We start from the raw sequence: 21,039 nt of genomic DNA, 5'->3' as shown, positions 1-21,039 counted from the left end.
ATATGCATTTCACTACCTCCCAATGCGAGTTTGACATAAACCTACTCACGACTCCTACTACATGAGCAATATCAAGTCTAGTGGCAACCATAGCATACATGGGTGACCCACAAGCTGAAGCATAGGGAACACCCTCCATAGTACTAGCTGCCTTATTATCTTTTGGGCAATCTCTGCTTTGCTAAGCTTAGTGTATATGATAACGGTACACCAAGAGGCTTAGCATCAACCATAGAAAACATGTCGAGTACTTTACTGATATACTTTTCCTGTGAATCTACTTTAGACCATTCAAGCTTCTCTTAAGCTTGCACACCAAATGCTCCTTTCTTGACAAAGTAAAGCCTTATGCCTACTTCATGTACAGCTCTTCTTCTAGATCACCATGCAAGAATGTAGTTCTAACATCCATCTGATCAAGCTCCAGATCCATAGATGCTACAATGGCAAACAATACACCAAGAGTAGTCATCTTGACAACAAGTGAAAACACTTCCTCAAGGGTTTTGTATATAAAGTTGAAAACGAAATGAAGAGCTCATTCTTTAGTGTGTGGCAAAAGTGAACTCATCTTCTTCTCTCCTTCTCTTCTCTTTTCTTGTAAGTGCTTGAGGGAGGGAGTGTGTGAGGGTGAGGGATCTTGGAGATGAAGCTCTCCATCATCTCCTCTCTTCTTCTTCTCTTCTCTTCTCTTCTCTCGTTTCACCCACAGCTATGGAGGATGGAGCTTGGAGGAGGAGGCCTAAGGATGCTTGAGCTTGCATCACGAATCGTGGAGCTACCGAAGCGCTTGAGGGAGGAGGCAACTCGTTTGGGCATCAAGGTAAGCTCACTACACCCCAGTAGAATCGAAGGCGTGTCGGCTAGGTAAGAGATAGCCATAGATGCTCGCTTGAAACCCTTGAAGAAATAAGCGGTCCGTGGGTCTTGGCGGTTGAACATGAGCTCGCCTCTATATTTTGGTTCCATTGCCGGGACTTACGGATTCAAGCTTGAGCGCTTACATGCCTCAAATTAAGCATCAAAGTAAGGGTTTCATCCCCGAACTGGAGCTTGAGTTAGATAAGAGACTTTGGGTTTTTAATCCATACTACAAGTATTCTTGGTTTTTGATGATTGGTTAAGTGGGAGAAATTGTTTCGATACTTTGCTTTTGACTTTTGTTGCATTTAGAGTAGGTTAGGATCTAGGAAAAATGAGTACTTAGATGTGTTGGAATCGCAAGGGGAGTGATCGGGAAGATTAAAGTTGTACCCAGTTAAGGGTTTAAGACCCTAGGAGGCAAGGGAAAGCCTCATTTGCATTCTTAGCTTTATGAGAGAAAGAGAGAGAGAGAGAGAGAGAGAGAGAGAGAAAGCTTGTAGGCCACGAGCTTACAGTGGATCGATTAGAGTGTGCCGGAGTTTCTTATGAATTCAAGTATATGAGGCCCTTGCCCTATACCTATAGTTGAATTCTGGAAGGTCTTGCAAGCGATCGTAGCTTGAGCGTGGAGATTTTTAGCAAATCGTAGTCAAACACGTATTTTGGCCGGTTGAATCGGATGGGCTTACTAGTGTCTGATTCTCAGAATCGAATGCTCGGACCAAAGACCTTGTCCAATTTTGAAAATCAGACTACTAAAATCGGACCCTACCATGTCATCACAACCGAACCACCCTGTCCTTTCCCATTCCGAGAATTGGACAGGTGAGAATCGGACTCACAGCCCAGCCGATTGGTCGTCCAATCCCCGAAATTGGACACACCCAAATCGAACCAGCCACCCTATCTGATTTTGACAATCGGACATACCCTAAATCGAACTAGACCAAATCGGAGATCCGATTTAGCAGAATTGGACCCTGTATAATCGGACACACATAGACTGGCAAACTTAGGAAACTTGGCACATCTCGAACAACGTGGAGCGCAATCCGCACCAAGAGAATTCATCGAACGCCTTACAAGCAGTTCTAAACCTAGAAATCGTAGCTGAACGACCGAGAACAGTGCTAGAAGAGCAGCAGAGATTGAAAGGAGAAATGGAAGATCAAGAACAGAGACTGACAGTGCTTGCTCAGAGGCAAGGGAAAAGCCTCAATGAGATGACAAAAAGAGCAGACGAATGGGCAACACATAATGAAAGACGAGTCAAAGCCTTGGCGCGCCGTCTAGTTCAGGCAAAAAAAGATAAGATACTAGCTCAAAGCTGAGCAGAGGCCGCCCAAGTAGGCTTCGAAACCCAGCAACATGCCTTCCTCGATGCACTACTCCATGTCACCCAGACGGAGGAAAGGGAGGCCATTGAAACCATCAAGAAAAAGCTGCAAATTGCACGTAAGGCCTTGAGAGCAGGCCTGCAGATGCCGCCGCAACCTATGGGAGTCAGCTTGACCCTGGAAGAGCAACGGAGATACCTACTATTGGCAGGTCTGATCCCACAAGAAATGGATGCAATTGGGTTCGTGGAAGGAGTCCAACGGGAAACCAGCAAGGAGATGAGGCAGGCCAAGCTTCGAGATGGGGCCCCATGAAAAAGAGATAGACCCACAGTCTCCCTCCCCACCATGGCCCAAAGACCAACAACAAGCAAACACATCCGAAGAAAGAAGGGCCGCACTTAAGGAAAAAAAAAACAAATGGTGGAGGAAGCAAGGATAAGTTTGAATGCCAGACCATTACAAGTGCCACCCGCACCTATTCCACGAGCCAAGATAATTTCCTAGCGAGCTTCCACATTGATTAGATGATCTGGGAATAGCAGGAAACTTCCAGAAACCCCTTTGATCTGAGCTTCCAATTCCCCGCCAATTTGGGCAAGGTTCTACTAATCAAGGTGGTGGAAGAAGTAATCAACATCGAAAGCAGGCTCGGGGAAAAATGGCTGGTGGAGAGAGAACAGAACCCCACCCTCTAGGGCACAAAGGATGCAGAATTTTGGCAAGACAAGGTTTTTGAGATCCCCAAATCAGTGCCGGGCTATGAGTGCTAGCCTACATGGAGAAGACGCATCTGTGACATAAATATGGACACTTGGGTGGCTTTCTGCAAGACCCTCCCATTCGAGCGCGCAATGTAATTCATTTTATGAGAAATACAGGTAATCTACTGTGCGAATGGTAAACTCTGAACAGACATAGATCAAGAGATAAGGCAACTTTAAAGGAATGGGGGAAAAAGCCGGGTTTTGCTCGTGTCGTTGCAATCTCGACCCACGAGAGGGAGATCTGTCCAACACCATATTCAAGAAACAGATCCACTCCATGTCAACGTCAAGAAAGGACCCGCCCCAACTATATCTTCAATTTCAAGGCCGGTCCAACCAACACCATCCTCTGCAAGGACGTATATACAAACTCAAAAATGCCATCTGGCTACACCCATCAATGCCATGGGACTGGCACTAAACTAGGAGGGGGTTAATGTTAACCTCAACACAAGAAGAAAGCGAGAAAAAAGTAAATAAGCACAAAGTCAGGACCTAAAAGAGATGGCCCAAGAGGAAATCGGACACAACGGAAAAAGCAAAAAGGGAAATGACCGATAGTGCAAGGGCGGCCTCAAAAGCTAAGCCAAAGGCAGAAGCACATTCTTAAATGCAAGCCACCCTTAAAGCTTTTTGTAAAAGAGCACCAAACTCTCTCTTGCGCAAATTGTAAAGGTAGATGGACAGTAGAAATGAAGCTAGGAAGACATGAAGACAATGGGAAAAATGACCTAGGCCACGACCAACCATGTAAAAAAGGAAATGAGGGGATGACTGCCCAAAAGGGATTTAGGGTTTTGTATATAAAGTTGAAAAGGGAATGAAGAGCTCATTCTTTGGTATGTGGCAAAAGTGAACTCATCTTTTTCTCTCCTTCTCTTCTCTTTGCTTGTGAGTGCTTGAGGAAGGGAGTGTGAGTACTTGAGGGAGTGAGTGTGTGAAGGTGAGGAATCTTGGAGGTGAAGCTCTCTATCATCTTCTCTCTTCTTCTTCTCTTCTCTTCTCTTGTCTCGTCTCGTACGCAACTATAGAGAATAGAGCTTGAAGGAGAAGGCTTGAGGATGCTTGAGCTTGCATCACGAATCATGAAGCTACCGCAGTGCTTGAGGGAGGAGACAACTCGTTTGGGCATCAAGGTAAGCTCACTACACCCCAGTAGGATCGAAAGCACATCGGCTAGGTGAGAGATAACCATAGGTGCTCACTTAAAACACTCGAAGGAATAAGCGGTCCATGGGTCTTGGCAGTTGAGCGTGAGCTCGCTTCTACAATGAAGCTCGGTTTTAAGTGCCTTCCCCCAAAACGATTGCGAAAGATTAGCTATGGATAGCATGCACCGAATCTTCTCACATAATGTGCGATTTTGATACATACTCTCCCCCATTATCTGTTATTATGCACTTTAGTTTTAAACCCTTTCGAATGATAACGAATACATAAGACCTTTTAAAAATGTCCAATGCCTCACTTTTCTACTTAAGCAAGTAAACCCATAGCTTTCTAGAGTGGTCATCAATAAAAGACACGAAATAACAAAAACCACTGAGTTTTTATTAACATGGTGTGTACATCAGAATGGACTAAATCCAAAATACATGCCTTTCTAGAGGCTCCATGAGAGTATGAACTCTTTACATGTTTTCCCAATATACAGTCATCACAAAAGTCAAGCTTTGAATCTTTCACGTCAACTCTTCCACATGAAGAGAGTGCTTGCAAACCCTTTTGATTCGTGTGTCTAAGACGCTTGTGCCATAGCTCCATGTGTGACTGCACTTTTGCAATTGCAACAAACTTTCCAAGAAGTGCCTTGCAATGCAGATAATACAAAGTCCCTTTTGTACTACCTCTAGTGACAAGCATGGATCCTTTTTGCACCTTCCACATTCCACCACCAAAAGTAGTAAAGTAACCCTTGTTATCTAACTGCCCAACTAAAAGCAAACTCTTCTTGATGCCACGTATATACCTAACATCATAAAGAATCAATTCCTAGCCGTTTTCAAGAGCCAAGTATATGGTGCCAACTCCCTCTATGGCACACGCATAGCTATTCCCTAGATAAACTTTCCCAAGGTGACCTCCTGCATAAAAAAAGAAACACTCCAAAGACGGAGTTACATGAAATGAAGAACCACTATCAACAATCCACGATTGTGACAAATTGTCATGAGCAAACAACAAGGCATCTATCACATCCTTTTTAGTGATATACATGTCTTCTATTGTCATAGCATGTGGGTCTGAAGATGCAACTCGCAAATCTACAATATCTTCATTTTCTTCTCTCTCTTCAATGACAACCCTAGATACCACATTTGCCTTCTCTATTTCTTTAGGGGTAGAGTTGCTATCTTTCTCATTCTCTTTACCTTTTGCATTTATCTGATTTTTGCATTCTTGTTCTTTTTTTAAATACCTGTAATTGGGCTTTTTATGCCCTTTGCGTCCACACTAGTAGCAAGTGACATCCAGCTTTTTTTCCTTGCTTTTTTTGCAATATTTGTGTTTATTTGCAGCATTTGACTTCTTTTCAGTCCTTCCTCTTACATTATAGGCTGATCCACTACTGCCCCCACTTGCTTACATCTAATCTCCTCAAATATGTGCATGTTGTGTGAGTATAACCAACCCCCACAAAACTAAGTGATTGTGATAGGAGGGCAGGCCTACCTAAATAGGCAGAAAATAATACAAAAATACAATCAGGTTGCCAGTTCAAACTGGCGGACTGCTACATAAAACAGGCCGACTGAAATTAAACAGTAAAATAATGAAAAACTGTTGCGAGAAATGAAGTATGTCATGTGGCAACTCTATCCATCCTGTCCAATCTGCCCAACCTACCCAGAATCCTACCAAACTACTGGCAACTGCAAAACCGCTGCCCAACCTGCTCCTGAACATGGTACAACTGCATAATTTGACATAAACTTCCTTGTACATGCTTGTGTCCAAGTCAAAGGTGATCAAATCTCTAAAATCCACTGTAGATAGTCTATAGGGGCTATCACATGCCTCCAATAGCCTCCTGATCAGCTAGGGGCACTTCTTGACACCTCCAATGGCTGGGCTGATCGTCAATGGTTGGAAAATTGCGGCAATAGCTACATCTCTTCCTCTCCCAACCTCCACAATGGCCAATTAAATTAATTTTCAGAATATTAACTTTGAAAATTCATTTAACTGTTCCCATTGGCATCTTGGGGTCCTTGGCCCATCCTTGTGAAATGACTAGCGTGCACATCACAGGCGCACCTCACATTTGCACATTTGATCAAAATGCTAAGCAAAGCATCAAAATTTCACATCCTCATGACATCCACTACATGCCTAGTGTCAAAAACCTTCACTACCAATGCAATGGTTGCCATGCCCAAAGCTAGGGATACTAGAATTAGAACTCATTTTAATTAAACATCTTAGATGAAGTCTAATTAAACCATTGAAGTTGTTTTGCATTTCTAATTGTGGCGGCAAAATACCTGAAGTGTGACCTAAAAAGTGTCTAGTCATGATACAATTAACCACAATTACCTAAAATGACCCAATAGAACATCAACACACAATGCTTGTTAGGGTTGCCTAATGTTCACCCCGTGGATCATAATAGGGCTCACAACTAGGAGATGAAATACGCACGTATTACAACCAAATACATGAAAGTAGATGAGGAAGTAAATAAGGAAGAAAAGTAGATGAGGAGGGAGGAAAGGAGGAGAGGAGGTTTAAAATAATTGTAGAGAAACAAAAGAAGTGAACATGAGAAAAGAAGGGAAGGAAATAAGAAAAGAAAGAAACGTAACTAGGAGGATTGAGAACATGCCAGTATTTAGGATTGAAAACGTGCCAGTGTTTCTGCTTTGGGTAATCTTTTAGAACTTCTTTTTTTTTTACTATGATAGCTCTTAAACCTAAACAGCAGCAGGAGGAAAATATCATTGTAGTGTTATGCTGACTAATTATTGCAGGTTTTGCAGTATCTCCAATTTTTTGAGAGTTTGTTTCTGCTACAACAGCTCTTGAACCTAACCTACAGCAGAATGAAAATCTCAGTGTAGCGTTATGCTTACTAATTATGGCAACTACAAAGTAAAGTTATATGTGGGATATTTGAAAGCAATATGCTAATTCTAAAGCACAGTTTCTGTTCCATTAATGCCCAAAGAAAGCAGTATGCTAAAATAAATTCAATTGCAAAAGCATGCATCAATCCTTACCCTAACTGCCTAGAAATTTACCCTCAAAAAGAAAGTCAGTTATAGCTGCTTACCTGGTTAATATTTCCATGTATAGCTGCTCTCTCTCTCAGTAAGCTTGCTCCAGGTGATAAGCTGCCAGAAGCCTACTATACAAATGCAGACTGCATCAACTTCCAGGCAGAAACAGATTCAAAACACCCTACGGCATCTGTACCTTATATTCACTGATGTCATTACGAACTGATGTCAAGAGCTCTGCATGTTCGCGCAATGAAGTGATATTACCTCGTGTCCTCCTAAATTCCTGTAAATAACCCCCCCCCCCCCCCCAAAAAAAATAATAATAATAATAAATAATGACTTGAGGGTAAAACTACACTTAGATATCTTTGTGAGTTGTTGAAACTCCATATTCCCAAGATTTACATATAATTCTTAGTTGTTAAACATTAACATGATACCTGCACCCTGCATTTAGCACCCCACACTCTCTCTCAAATTATTATTTCCTAAATGCTCTTATTTCAAAGAGTCCCTTGAAGTGAATCTCCTTGGGGCAACAGTGGTAAGAGATGATAATTTGAATCCTTAGATAACTATTGGATGCTACCCAGCTCAGCAATGAGGCCTCCTAGCTTTACATAGCTCTACAGTTCCACCCATAGTAATCCTGGATAATCCTCTATTGCAGGAATGTCCATTGTCTCATTCCTGTGTGCCCATGGCTACTGCTGATCAGGACTGGATAAGCCTCTCTCAAGTTCTGTGAAACTCCAAAAGGATCACTGGTTGGACAATGTGATAGCTTAACAAGGAGGACCAAACCCTTCATGGAAAAGGCAACAATAGCAGCCTTGTCTCACAGTACGCAAGCCATCTGCATATGTAGTGATCCTCAATCTCCATCTCTTACATCTAGCATCTCTGGAATATCATGTCCTGTCCTTTCATGCTATCCTAAGTACCTCATCATTTCAGCTTGGAGCAGATATGAGATTTGCATCAAGCCTAAGGAGCATCTCATGCCAAATGGCATATGCATGCCCATGTATCATCTAATGATGAAGTTATCTTCTAAAAAGCTATAGAAATGGTCATTCTAGAAGGCTATTTTTATGCTAAGTGTAGACCTCAACATAACTGCAAAACATTTCATTCCCGAAATGTTGCATTTGAGCAAGAAACCTTCGACACCTAGGTAGGTCCTAAGAGAAAAGCCACATGAAATGGCAGAGTAAAGACATTTAAAATATTTATCTTTAGTAGGTTTTTAATAGAGATTGTTTTTCCCCCCTTGGAGTGAAACAGGTAGGAAAAATGTTGCATGCTGAAACATTTCATTAGTATAACACCTTTTACATATTGCTCTTGGTGAAATGCATTTCATGGTTACAATGGGTGTGGTTTGAGCTGTATGGTGTGTGTGTGTGTCTAAGCTATATTGTAACAGACCCACATCCATATGGAGCTCTTTTCCTCAGCCATGAACTAGTATGTGCAAACCAGCATACTATGCTTCTTCCTATTGCAAGCTACAACAAGGAGAATAATGTTGCTTGGTGAAACCCTTCGTTTGGAGTCAGCTCCTACAGTCTATGGATGTAAGTGATCACATGGAAGAGACTGATTGATACAAAAGACCCAATACCATATGAGATAAAAATAGATACATTTAAAACTTGGGGAATTATTGTGTTTCCCAAGTAGAGTAAACAAAACAAAACTGACAAGAAATATCTAGCTCAGATAAATGTAAACTAGGAAACTAATGCCTTTACCCACATGGCAACACTAAATGAGTGTGGTGCCAAAGTGACAAGTTGTAGAGTAAATAAGAGGACCAAAATCATCCCACAATCTCTCATGGGTCTACCTAGCATAGACCAACTTAAGTAGAGGCTCTATTGCTTGAAGTCATCTCAATATTATCTATATCCCTCAGTGATACCCAAAGTAGGTGCATGTACTAGCTGGCCATGGGTGGGGGTGATCTCAATCTCTTTGTGGCTCATTGTGGGAAGACCTCGCACCATGAGGAGAAGTGCTAGAGGATATATCCTCACCTTCATCCAGAAGCGAAGGGTGAATCTACATTGGATCCTTCATTTGCCTCTACACGTTACCTGCCATTACCACCGAGTCAGTGTTTCTACACATTTATCAGGTGGAGCAGCCTTCTTCAACTATCTCATCTTCTAAGCAGCCTTGGCTCATTGGCAGTGGTGCATCAAGTCATATGATTCCGTGAGGTGATTTGTTGCAAAATCTTCGTCTATCAAAGGGTATCAACTCTATTGGTGGCATCTCTTTGGTGCATATTAGTGGTGTTGGCACCTTGCCTCTATTGTCTAACCATCCATCAAGCTCCATTTCTAAGACCCTACATGTTCCGGACTTGGGCTTCCCTCTCCTCTCAATTCATGGCCTTCCTAGACTTGAGACATGCGTTGTCTTCATCGAGCCAGCTGTGTTTGTTGAGGATTCTTCTATAGGAGCCCCCTGAAGAAGATAGGGAATCCAAAAACTCATGGATCACGGACTCTGAAATGTCTAATGACGAAGGAAGTGCTGCCGATCATGCAAAAGAAGGGATCTGGGGTGCCGAATAGGAAGCTAAAAAGCACCCAGAAGTGGCCTCTCTAACCTGGGTGGAAGAGGGTGGGGAAGAAGGAGGCTCAAGATGAGCCAAGGGTGGGGAAAGGTGGGGCACAGAATGAGCAAGAGGTGGACAATAGTCGCTGTCTCTTAGTGGAGTAGACTAGGTAGCCAAAGAAGAGGAAGGAGTCAAGCAGCCACTATCTCTCGAAGGAGCAAACTGACGAGGAGACGGTATCAAACAATCATTGTCTCTCAATGGAGCGGACTGCAGATCCGACCTGAAAATAAGTGGGAGAAGACTGCCGCTAGCATTGCGACAATCTCCAGGAGGTCGTAGCGTCAATCGATCCTCCATGTGCTCGAAAGGACTTAGTGCACATTGGATGTGTTTTATTGCCTTAAGCATAGTGATCCGATAGCCGATGCAGAACAATCTCTGTGGCCCAGAAAGGAGAGGTGGGACAAGGAGTGCCTAGTGGAAGACGCATATACTCCGGGGGGGTGGAGAGCAAAGGTCAAAGTCGGCAAGTATCGATGGTGTGTCCGGTGATGCCACAGTAGGAGCACCCAATATTCTGGTCATCTGTTGATAAAGAAGCCATGGATACCAGTGTGCCTTGCTGCATAAGGAAGAGGTCAGCCACCATGAACCACGAACCGCAATGTCCGCCTCAAGGGGTGTGAGGACAGTGTGAAGCACGAACTGCAATGCCCGCCTCAAGGGGTGGAAGGGCAGTGGAAGAGCTGGAAGTGAGCTGCTAGTGGGAGGAGGATGCAACTAGCACTAAGAGGTTGCAACCAATAGAAAAACACAGGTGAGGAGAGAGAAATACTAAAAACACAGGCAGCAAGTGAGAGAAAGACTACAAACGCAGGCAGGATAGCCTGCAGGAGAGAGAAATACTAAAAACGCAAGCAGCAGGATTGTGATGACGTGGCAGGCTGTACGGCAATAGGCCTGCACAAGAACAGCAGTTGCCTAGCTGGAATCAGCTTCAAACTGCGTGAAGAGGGCTAGAAATCAGGCGCCAACTAATGGAGACAGCAATGGACAGCTTCGGCTGAGATGTCCTCCGCGAATGGGGTGTGGGCAGCAAGCTGAAACACCTGAAATCTGCAAAAACGAGATTTTGATGCAGCGGAAGAAGAAGAGAAGTGGATGCCGAACCCGCCACTGGTCTTTGCCTTCACTGGAGTGGAGGATCTTTGCCGTTGTTTGAGCAGATCCAGCTTTGATACCATGTCAAAAGATGACGTACCAACGAGACATTAGGTTGGCAAACATGGAGAGGAGAAGAGAAGAGAGAAGAAACTCTGATGAATGGAATGATGAAGTTCTGAATCATGGAGTAAATGTGATACAAGGGAACAAGGGTACCATAGCACAAGGAAGATGATGAAGATAGCCACGAACCACGAACCGCAATGTTCTCCTGAAGGGGTGTGAGGGTAGTGGAGAGGCTGGAGAGAAGAGGTGACGGACTGAATGAATCAGCCGTGAGGAATGAATGAAAAAGTAGCCTATAAATAGGCATAGTTAGTCTAGGATAGCGCCCTTTTTTGGGGTTGCAAACCCTAAACGCAAAACACAGAAATGCAAAAACGCAAACTACAAGTGAAGGGTGAAAGGTTTCTCAACAGGGGCTTTCCAAGATTGTAAGGAGTTTCTTTAGAGTTTCCAACTTACGTCGAGCCTTTACTTTATGCGGCAACCTCTTTTCCTCATCATCAAGTCATCATCCACTGCGCTTGGCCCTTGGTCCCTATTGTTTCTATACAGCAACGACGCCTTCAATAGTTCCTCATTATTGTCTTCTAGTTGGGTTAATGGCTTAGCTCACCCATCCTTGACTGGTGTTTTCAAGAGTAATCCATTGGAGACCTCTCCATTTCCATTGCCCTTTGATTGCCTTCTGTTTGATTGGATTTTTCTTTGGAGAGGGGATCCTACTCCTTGGCTAGCTTTCTTTATTGACATTGGCACTCTTCCTACCACCCTTAGATCCGCATCTCCTTTAGCTTCCACCACGTCCAGGATGTGAGAGGGGATGTTAGCAGTTGTATGCCTTGTGTGGTCATCTCTTGCCTATGAGTCTCAATCTGAGTTAGACGAGGACATTAGAAGCTCTCACATTGTATTTACCTATCATTTTATGTGTTTCAAACACTTGAGACAGAGGGCACATTAGTGTATTTCTTTTTGTGCATTTTTGGCTATTTTTTAGGGGGTTGACCACATCTAGGGTTTTGCCACTTTTTGTCTATATATAGGCGGCCTACCCTCCCACTCTTATTATCCGTGATCCTTCATGATCAGCCAACCCTCCTCATTCTCTCATCCCCTTGCTACTATTTTGCACCCACATTGACACAAAAAGCTACATGTTAGGGCTAACTATTGCAACCTTGTACCTTCAACCATTGCAATCACATTGTTCCTTCTCTCTCCTGCGTTCTCTCTTTGTCTCTCTCCATGTTAACTTTCCTCCCTCCTTTGTGCACTCTCACAATTTCGACCACACTTATCAAGGCTATTGTATTCAGCCTTGTTCAATGAGATCTTTTGTTCTTTCGTCCATCTTTACATTATTTATTCTCTCTGTGTTTTCTTGCTTTTGTACTACTCACATGGTATGATGGCAAGTGTGTTGCTCAGTGAGATCCAGCTTGCTACATTTTCATCTAACTACTGCATTTTCCTTTCCTTCTACCCTCTTCTCAGCTTGATCATGCTTTGTGCATAGAGCCTCTATCAAAGACACGGTGGTTCATGTGCACCATACCTCTTCATCCAACATAGCCTTTCTTGCAAACTCGAAGGACATCATGTCAGACAACTGACAAGCAAGACAAATAGGATAGAGAAGACTCCAAGCTCCGAGTTTGTGAAGACCGCTAGATCATAAAGACCACTAAGATTGGGAGGATTGACAAAAAGACCAACACGATCATGATGCACATCGAGATGCAGCCCATGACCAGCTTCCCTCCTGCCTCCTTCATTCATGTTTCCCTTTCCTCTTCCCCTTCTAAAACATATCTTCCTTGTCTTGTGCTCATTGAAACCCAATTCCAAGAGCTTGTCTTTCCCAACCTTTCCTAACCAAAAGCTGGATGGGACCAATTACACCATTTGGTCATGCAAAATCAAGGCCATTCTTGATACCTTTCATTATAGCGTCTCTCCCTTCGCCAACAAAAGATCCCTACAATGGTTCTATAGATCCAGCAGCCCTATAGAACACACTAAACTCTTGTCCTCGCACCTTTAAAAGACTGCGATAATAGATTGCACAACACAAGAGAAAAGAAAGACTATGAGAAAACTAAATAACATTGCAGAGAGAGAACTTAGAGATATGCTCAAGAATTGGAATACATTTACCAAACATGAGACCAAGCTCTTAGCCTTTTTAGTGCACCTTAGACCTTGGTCATCATTCATCTTTGTATTGCAGCTTGCTCTATGGGTCATTAGTCATGACATATACAATCTATAGGCTTTCACTAATGGCTTCTACTATATTTAGACTTTGATTGTTGATGAATGAATCATGATTAGTCTTGAGTTGTTCATCAACTTTGGTTGTAATAAGTATTATGTAACTTTACACTTGTCTATGTTCCAGGATCTAAAGTTTAGATGACGATGAATGTACGCTTGCTTGGGCCAATGTATTGCCTCTTGAAAATAAAATTTTAAACTTTCTAAGTTCTTATGCTTGTAAGATTCCCATGTCAAGTCCTAGTAGGGTTTTCTTTTTATCTCATAAAATCAATAGTATAGAATGCATTTTTCATACTCACAGATCCCTAAAATCGATAATATAAAATGCATTTTTTAATACTCACCCATCCTCCAATCCCTGGCTCCATTCTCTGTCCCCATCCCATGTGGCTAAGCATCTAATCCCTCTTAAAATATCCTCATTTACATCAAACCATTCGATTTTGGGCCAATTGCCCCTAATTTCATGAATAAAGTGAGGCGTTTCTTTTAGTTTTCTAATTCTCTAAAAGTTGAGACAACTATCCCCAATGCACCCCAAATATAAAGGCCCTCTAGGACATGATACAATGACATAGACTAAGCTCATGCAAATAATTGATGAAGACACCCTACCCATTGTGCTTCATACGCATTTGACATATTGAACCCACATAGCTAATCCATCTCAACCCAATGTCAAATCATTTTGGTAGACAAATATAGTCTTGCACTTCCAATCTATACGCCAATATTATTAGCAATATCCTCAATACCCTTTGTAGTTGCATTTGTGGCTGGTAATGCACCAAGGTGTTATTTTAATTACGTTTTTCCCATGACACTATAGATTAAGAAACCTTTGTAACTACTTTGGTCTTAGAGGCCCACATGGCCTTCATAGAAACAATCATCTTCATTCTTTCCTTCTTTCTTTATTTCTCCCGATCTCTCTCTCAACTTCCTTCCGTATCTCAAAATTTGGATTTCCAAGCAACGCCCTCAGTGATTTAGGGCAATGCCCCACAAATTAGGCCAATTTACCAAAGGTTATTTGCTTTGATCCAATTTTCCAGCATTCACACCAATAGATGGCACAAGGCACATCACAATCAGAGCCACAGCAGCCAGGCACCTCCTAACATCACACCAAGCTTCAAATTTGTCTCATTAAACAAGAAGAAAACAACAGTTTTAAGCTCATACTAAGCTTTATGGAGTTAATGCTAAGTTTCTTACTCACGGGAAACTTGAAAAAGAACCAGTTTCATGCTTATAGTATGCCTTAGTGCAGTTCTATACTAAGTTTCTCGTTCAAGTATTTAAACAAAAGCTGTTTCAAGCAAAATACTGCTGCAACAGCAAATTGTGCTAGCTAAAAATATATGCGTTAAACAAGACCAATTGACAATGACCTGAGTAAACTCATGAAGTATATCCCTGTGCCGAGCAAGCTTTTGAGTTACTGATGTGGTTGGAGTTGTTACTGCAGCAGCCCGACTCATAGAGTCGTTTACATCAAGTAATCTTTTCAACAAAGATTCTATTTCCATCTCCATGGACTTCCAAGACCCATCTCCCCCAAGCCCATCAGGTGCAGATACACTTTCCACATATCCTGGTGAGTTGCATAGACACAACTGTTCTAAGTAAAACTAAATCCAAAGGAATAGTCATTTGATCAGTACAATGATTCTGAAAATGCACTTCTTTTCTCAACAGCTTTCTTCAACTTTTAAGGCTTTTGCCAAAAACATTTGAATTTTTAATGCTAAACTTTTTCTAATGTCACAATGCGTGAAAAAACTTGAAAATTTCAGGACAACTCCCTCCCAAGTCCCCAATCTCCATCTGTCCTTGATACTCAACACATATGCAAAGAGTCAAGAACACATATTAACAGTACAATACATTATCTTTTGTCACAACACTTTTTTGAATTTCCAAGCCTATTACAGTTCACTTCACAACTAGATGCTTTTCCTTGTCCCATTATTAATCAGAAAGATATTCATAGTCCTCTACATCTCTAGATCAGGTGTTCATTAGAAGTGAGTATACATCCCAAGGCTCAAGCTACATAGATCTAGTATTTTGTACCTTGGACAAGTTGTGGTAGCTCTCACAATGGCTGGTCACCTGTGAGCTGCAAATTAGGCAGCCCATCTTTGGAATCAAAATGATTGATCCATTACAACATGGGACAGGTTTTGGAACGGGAACGGGTATATGGATTGCCATCCCTTGTCACCATAAGAGGGGACTCTAACATGGGGAAGACACTATGACAGTACAAAGACAATTTGGGACTGGAATGGGAAGCTAGGAAATGGCGATCCCTTGTTACTCTGGGCTGAGCACCTTCTTCTCAACTTCATGGGTTCATCTAGTGGAGCTATGGAAGGGTTGTTCAATCCCAAGACATCTTCTCCATGTGCTATCTCTGATTGTGGGTGGATATCAAAGTGTCCTGGCCTTCTATTGGGCGTCGACACGTTCTTTTACTAACATATCTGAGCCTAGTGCTTGACATGTGTCTTTTCCTTGAGTTTAATTCCTTCTTCACCTGTGTAAAAGGCTAAAACACCCCCTTGTACACTCTTTTACACTTCAGGTAATGCAAGCTTCCTTGCAGTTCATACTGTTCTCTTGTGCAAGAATTCGTGGGCGTGGCTTTCCTTTCCTTCCCGTTCAGGACTTGTGCCTCCCATTGCCATAACATATATCCTACTTTGCATTGTAGAATCTCGTTTGGAAAGACAAGATCTTATGTATATAAGAACATGCATCACTTGAAGCTCATCTATCAGAGCTCAAATAGTTGCCTCCCACAATCACTAGGAACGGACCCCCCGCCCCCCCCCCCCCCCCATTTCAATTGTCACATCCAGAGGAGAAACCCGTATAAACTGACAGCACGCACTGTGGGTGATGGTTCAAGCAGACGCCAAAACACTTAAAGAACTGCTGTCACATAAATTAGAACAGGCAATGCCATTCAATCCGACAATCTTGGCTATGGACGTGTGCATATACACCGGTTCATTGCCATACAATCTGACAAACTTGGCCATATATCTGTGCATGTACAAGGACTGTGTAGAGGGAGCAATGACGATGTGTCTTAAACAGAAAATGTGGGGGATGGTGGGGTTGTGTCTTACCGCCATGCGCCAGCAAGCCCCCTAACTTGGCATATGATGAGAGCTTGACATCGAGGTCTCCTTCTATCTTGCGAGCCTCTCTGCGCAGCTCCTCCCAACCTGTATCAATGTCCCCCATCTCGATCAGCTCCGGCCCTCCTGAGACGCTGCTGTGTTACCTTCAAGTGCTTCTGTCACAATTGGATCTGTTTTTCCTGAAGTGATCCTTTTAGATTTAAGACTCTGCCACTGATGACCCCAACCAGATCACTCAATTCACAGCACCCAAGCAACCGATTATGCTTCGTTACTCCGTCAGAAAAGGTGCTTTTGTCATAGCGCTTGTTAATGAATCTTAAAGGCCTTCACCATTACATTGTGAATCACATCAATGATCATGAGTTTCTATATAAAAAGTATGGATCACACACCTAGCTAGGTGCCTTGCCCCCAACTACACCTAGCTAGGATATGTGACCCACTCCCCGCGCAAAGGTTCTCAATGTTGAACACTACAGTGAAAAACGTGGGAAAAGAGCCCCTTCTCCCACGTGTGGGGATAGCAAAAAGTTATTATGGCAATTATCAGCGAAGTCTAAAGGCTTTCACCAAGTGTATGTTGGCCAATGAAGTGACTAAGTAAGATAGTGAGATCATCGATGTGGAGACCAATGGAAATATTTCAATGAGTCTTAAAGTGTTGAATAACCATAAAGACAACAGATTGCATGTCCCTCTAGGCCAATGTAGTAATTCAAGATGAATAAAGTGATCATGAGATATCTATTCTATACTACGTTATAATTGGGACTATACCTTAAGTGATGTGTCAAAGCTCCCAAAGCTGCTTTTTATCACCAAAGCAAAATCAAATCGAGTGTTGCATGGAAAGGACATTCATGGTCATTATGACCAAGTGTGGTATTGATTGATAAATTTCCACCCTCATATGGTGCCATCTTGATCCTGCTTGCATTTTGCTCTTGTTGCTCCGGTGGACAACAGACTAATCCTACCTGTGATCCTGCATGCTCGTGCTGCTCCTGCCTGTGACAGACTAGTAAATGTTTAACTCTCTCTCTCTCTCTCTCTCTCTCTCTCTCTCTCTCTCTCTCTCTCTCTCTCTCTCCCTCTCCCTCTCCCTCTCCCTCTCCCTCTCCCTCTCCCTCTCCCTCTCCCTCTCTCTCTCCCTCTCTCTCTCTCTCTCTCTCTCTCTCTCTCTCTCTCTCTCTCTCTCTCTCTCTCTCGTGTAATCAGTCGGACTAGGGGGAGGGGCTTGTGTCATCCGTTAAGGGAGGCCTTGTGTGTCGTCAGCGCAAACGGAAAGGGGGGGGCTGCTTTGTAGCTATACCATGGTGTAGGAGCCAAAAACACCCATATAGGGAGTAGTTGTGACTCTAAGCTCAGCTTGGTTTCCACTCTACGTGTGTGATTCCCTATGCTCAATGGTGAACCGTCATATATGCGACGTCATGAGGTTGTAGTCCTAAGATGTGCCTCAATGTTGTACATTTTGATATCATGAATACAAAGATTCCTTATTGATATATCTTGTGTGCCATTCTGCTGTGCCTTTTTGTGCCTCATGACAGGTTTTACCATGAAGTCCCGTGAAGGTCCGTAACACTTGGTATCAGAGCAACTCTAGCGTAGAGCATACTAGCTCAAAAGTGGAGCAAGTTCATGGACGCAGAGGAGATCCTACCATAACATGTCATGCAATGCAACGCGATGACCCCGACACGACACAACATGATATGACGTGACGCGCCACGTCGCGAAGCCCTCCCATGCGAGTTTTCTGCTGAAAATTGAAAGGGAACTTGATGTGCCGACAAAGTTGAGAGGGAGCCGTGGCATGATAGGAGCGCACGACATACCATTCAAAATGTCTTGGAAAGAGCTTAGGCCGTGGGAGGACGCTTTCTTTGAAGAGCAAGATGAGCTATGTCACTAGCTCAATATCACATACATGAAGAAAGAGCTACGGCTCAAAATGATCGAGCAAACAAGGAAAACCATCGACATGCTAAGGAAGACCCATCAAGGAGCCGACATGCTAGACGATCTCGAAGAGAAGACTAAAGAGTTGGATGAAGACCTGGAAGAGGTTGACTACCAGTTGATCATGGTGCAAGAGAGAGTCATACTGTGGCAAGTGAAGACGGCCCGAGACCTCAACACGAAGCTACAAGAGAAAATCATGTTGAGGTGGGATTGGAAGACTGCCTCTAGATCTGAAGAAGCCAAAGAGAGGGTTGAACCATACTTGAAGCAGACTGCCTCTTGATCTGAAGAAGCCAAAGAGAGGGCCGAACCATACTTGAAGCAGACATAGGTTGAAAGAGTCCAAGAGTTGAAGAATGGAGCGAAGCCAACCAAAGAAGGGCTCATACATACGGCTTTTGTGCCAGTGGGAGCATTCTTGAATGCTTATCAGACATTGAGCAAGTGGAAGACTACTACCCTAAAGATCAATACTTCGGCAACGAACACCCTCCTGAAGGAGATGGATACTGCTACCATGAAGATTTTCCCATCAACTACCACCGGAAAGGAGAATACCTCGACACTGACTACCTCTATCTCGAAGAATGCCAAACCAAACAAGTCTCGGAAGAGGAAGAAATGATGGAATACTATGTGAAGGGAGAAGGATGGAAGATGGATGTCAGCTCAAAAGTAGAAAATATTATGATGGAGTTAGGATACGGAAAAGAAGAGGAAGCAAAGTGGACATGTGAGAGGGATGAACCACTGTACCCACAAGTTGCAACCTGGTTGGTTGAAGAACCAGTGTTAGAAGAAGAGAAGGGGGAGGATGAGCTTGATACTAATCTTGGAACACCTCTACCCAATGAGATTGAGGGTGCCCTCTTGTGAGGCACGGAATGCCTCCGATGAAGAAGAAGATGAAGAGATAGAGTTGGAAGATGAGAATGGAAGGGAAAAAGCACCTGGGGGGCAGGGCATCCGCTACATGGAACCAACACTTCTACTTTAGATTATGATATAGGTGAAGGAAAAAAAAAAGAGAGAGGAGTTAGAAGAGAGGGATGAGCTGAGCCTAGATCTTGGAACACCTCGACCTCGACAACCCCAACAACAAGAATCAACCAAACCCTCAGAGTTCAATGATGATAGGCTAGGAAAGGAGTTTAAGGAGAGAATCATGAAAACATGGGATGATATAGAAGAAGATGATAGAAAGGAAGAAGAAAGAGAGTTGTTAGATGGATCCTTAGCAGGCCAACAGAGCCAGGATGAGAGATAAGAATGAAGATGCCTCCAAAACCCTCCCCCACTCAAATCATGGCTAAGGACAAAGGAACCCTAGCTTTTACTCCAAGGCCACACCCCATCCCAGCCAACTCAGATCAAAGTAAGAACCAACTACACTTCAGCAATGGAGTCATTGTCTACGCCTTTGAGTCCGAAGAGGAAAACCCTTATGAGCTTGGAAAGAAGGAGATAGAGGACAAAGCCTCAAAGAAGGGAGAGCATGAGGGAGTGCTTGCAATATGGTCTGATCAAGGTAACTTAGTGCCATGGAAGGGAACCTTGCTAGTTGAGCCTTGGAGAACTCTCCAACTCACTCTTAAGGCGAAGGTCTTTGGACTATGGAATCTGTTGGGACCATACTCAATGCTAACAAAGATTGAGATCTCGGCATTCATGCCGCAAGCAATGCAAGGAGTTGCCATCCCGATCTTATGGATCCGTGACACACCAAGCACCTCGTAGATGGGTGTCACCCCAAGAACTTCAAAGACACCTCTACTTTCGCAACCTAAAATCCGGCCTAAGTGTGACGATTTAGTCCATTCCCCACCAAGAACCTCAACTCCAAATGAGGCTGAGAAGAGCCAAAGAGGTGCCATACACCAAGACCGCACCTTCCGTGTGAGAAGGCAGGCTAAACTAACCAGCTTGTCTAAGTACAAAGCAAGCAAGAAAGATCCGGCAAAGAGTCCAAAGAAAACAGCCCAAGTACTTGACTTGGTGATGAGGGCAAAGCATCTTGGCAAACGAACCAAGAGACCCAAGTCCCCAAGGCCCAAGGCGACGTCACGAAGAAAGGGAGGCTCGGTGCAAGGAACAACTCAATGGATTGCCTCCCTTAAGGCATGGCACAACATGGCAACAACCGCGCCACCATGCCTTCACCCCAACAATGCGACAACTTGGGATTGCGCCTACAAAGCTTGGCACGCAAATCCATAAGCACCAAGCCACCTCAAGTTAGGACTATGAAGTCTCCACTCCTCACATGTAATTGAGTCGAGGGTGGACTGGAATGAAAAACAATAAAAAAACACAGTCTAGATGGGCAGCCAAACCCTGGCCAACTTGATAGCATAAGCTGTGTTAAGACCCCCAAGTCATAGTGCAGTAGAAATTGACTAGCTTGATAGAAAATGTTGTGTTAAGACCCTACTAAAGAGTCATTCCTAGACCAGCAGACACTGACCAGCTTGATAGTATCAATTGTGTTAAGACCCCGAAATAAGTCAAGAAACCACCTTGACTAGCGTGATAGTATAAGTTGTGTTAAGACCCTGCTATGAGTCAAGAAACCACCCTTAATTGCTGAGAACATCAATTCATTCAGCGAGGGTGAGTGTAAGGGTATGGGCTTTG

General features: G+C 43.4%; 1 protein-coding gene across 1 annotated transcript in view; it reads right to left on the bottom strand.

Moving 5' to 3' along the window:
- Positions 1 to 16,784, bottom strand: part of LOC148011812 (Golgi SNAP receptor complex member 1-2-like) — a 56,983-nt gene extending 40,199 nt beyond the window's left edge. Inside the window, exons 1-4 of the mRNA XM_087670956.1 lie at positions 16,420 to 16,784; positions 14,671 to 14,873; positions 7,385 to 7,474; positions 7,242 to 7,313 (exon numbers count right to left, since the gene is read on the bottom strand). Coding sequence (XP_087527082.1) covers positions 7,242 to 7,313; positions 7,385 to 7,474; positions 14,671 to 14,873; positions 16,420 to 16,537 — 483 coding nt within the window. The 5' untranslated portion in view covers positions 16,538 to 16,784. The remainder of the gene's footprint in view (positions 1 to 7,241; positions 7,314 to 7,384; positions 7,475 to 14,670; positions 14,874 to 16,419) is intronic.
- Positions 16,785 to 21,039: the final 4,255 nt, after the last annotated feature.

Source organism: Lygodium microphyllum, chromosome 28 (genome assembly GCF_053477565.2).
Source record: "Lygodium microphyllum isolate KBCC chromosome 28, Lygodium_microphyllum_v1.1.10, whole genome shotgun sequence".
Classification (NCBI taxonomy): Eukaryota; Viridiplantae; Streptophyta; class Polypodiopsida; order Schizaeales; family Lygodiaceae; genus Lygodium; species Lygodium microphyllum.
Note: the sequence above shows the minus strand (reverse complement) of the source record. Positions and strands in the feature narration are given on the sequence as shown.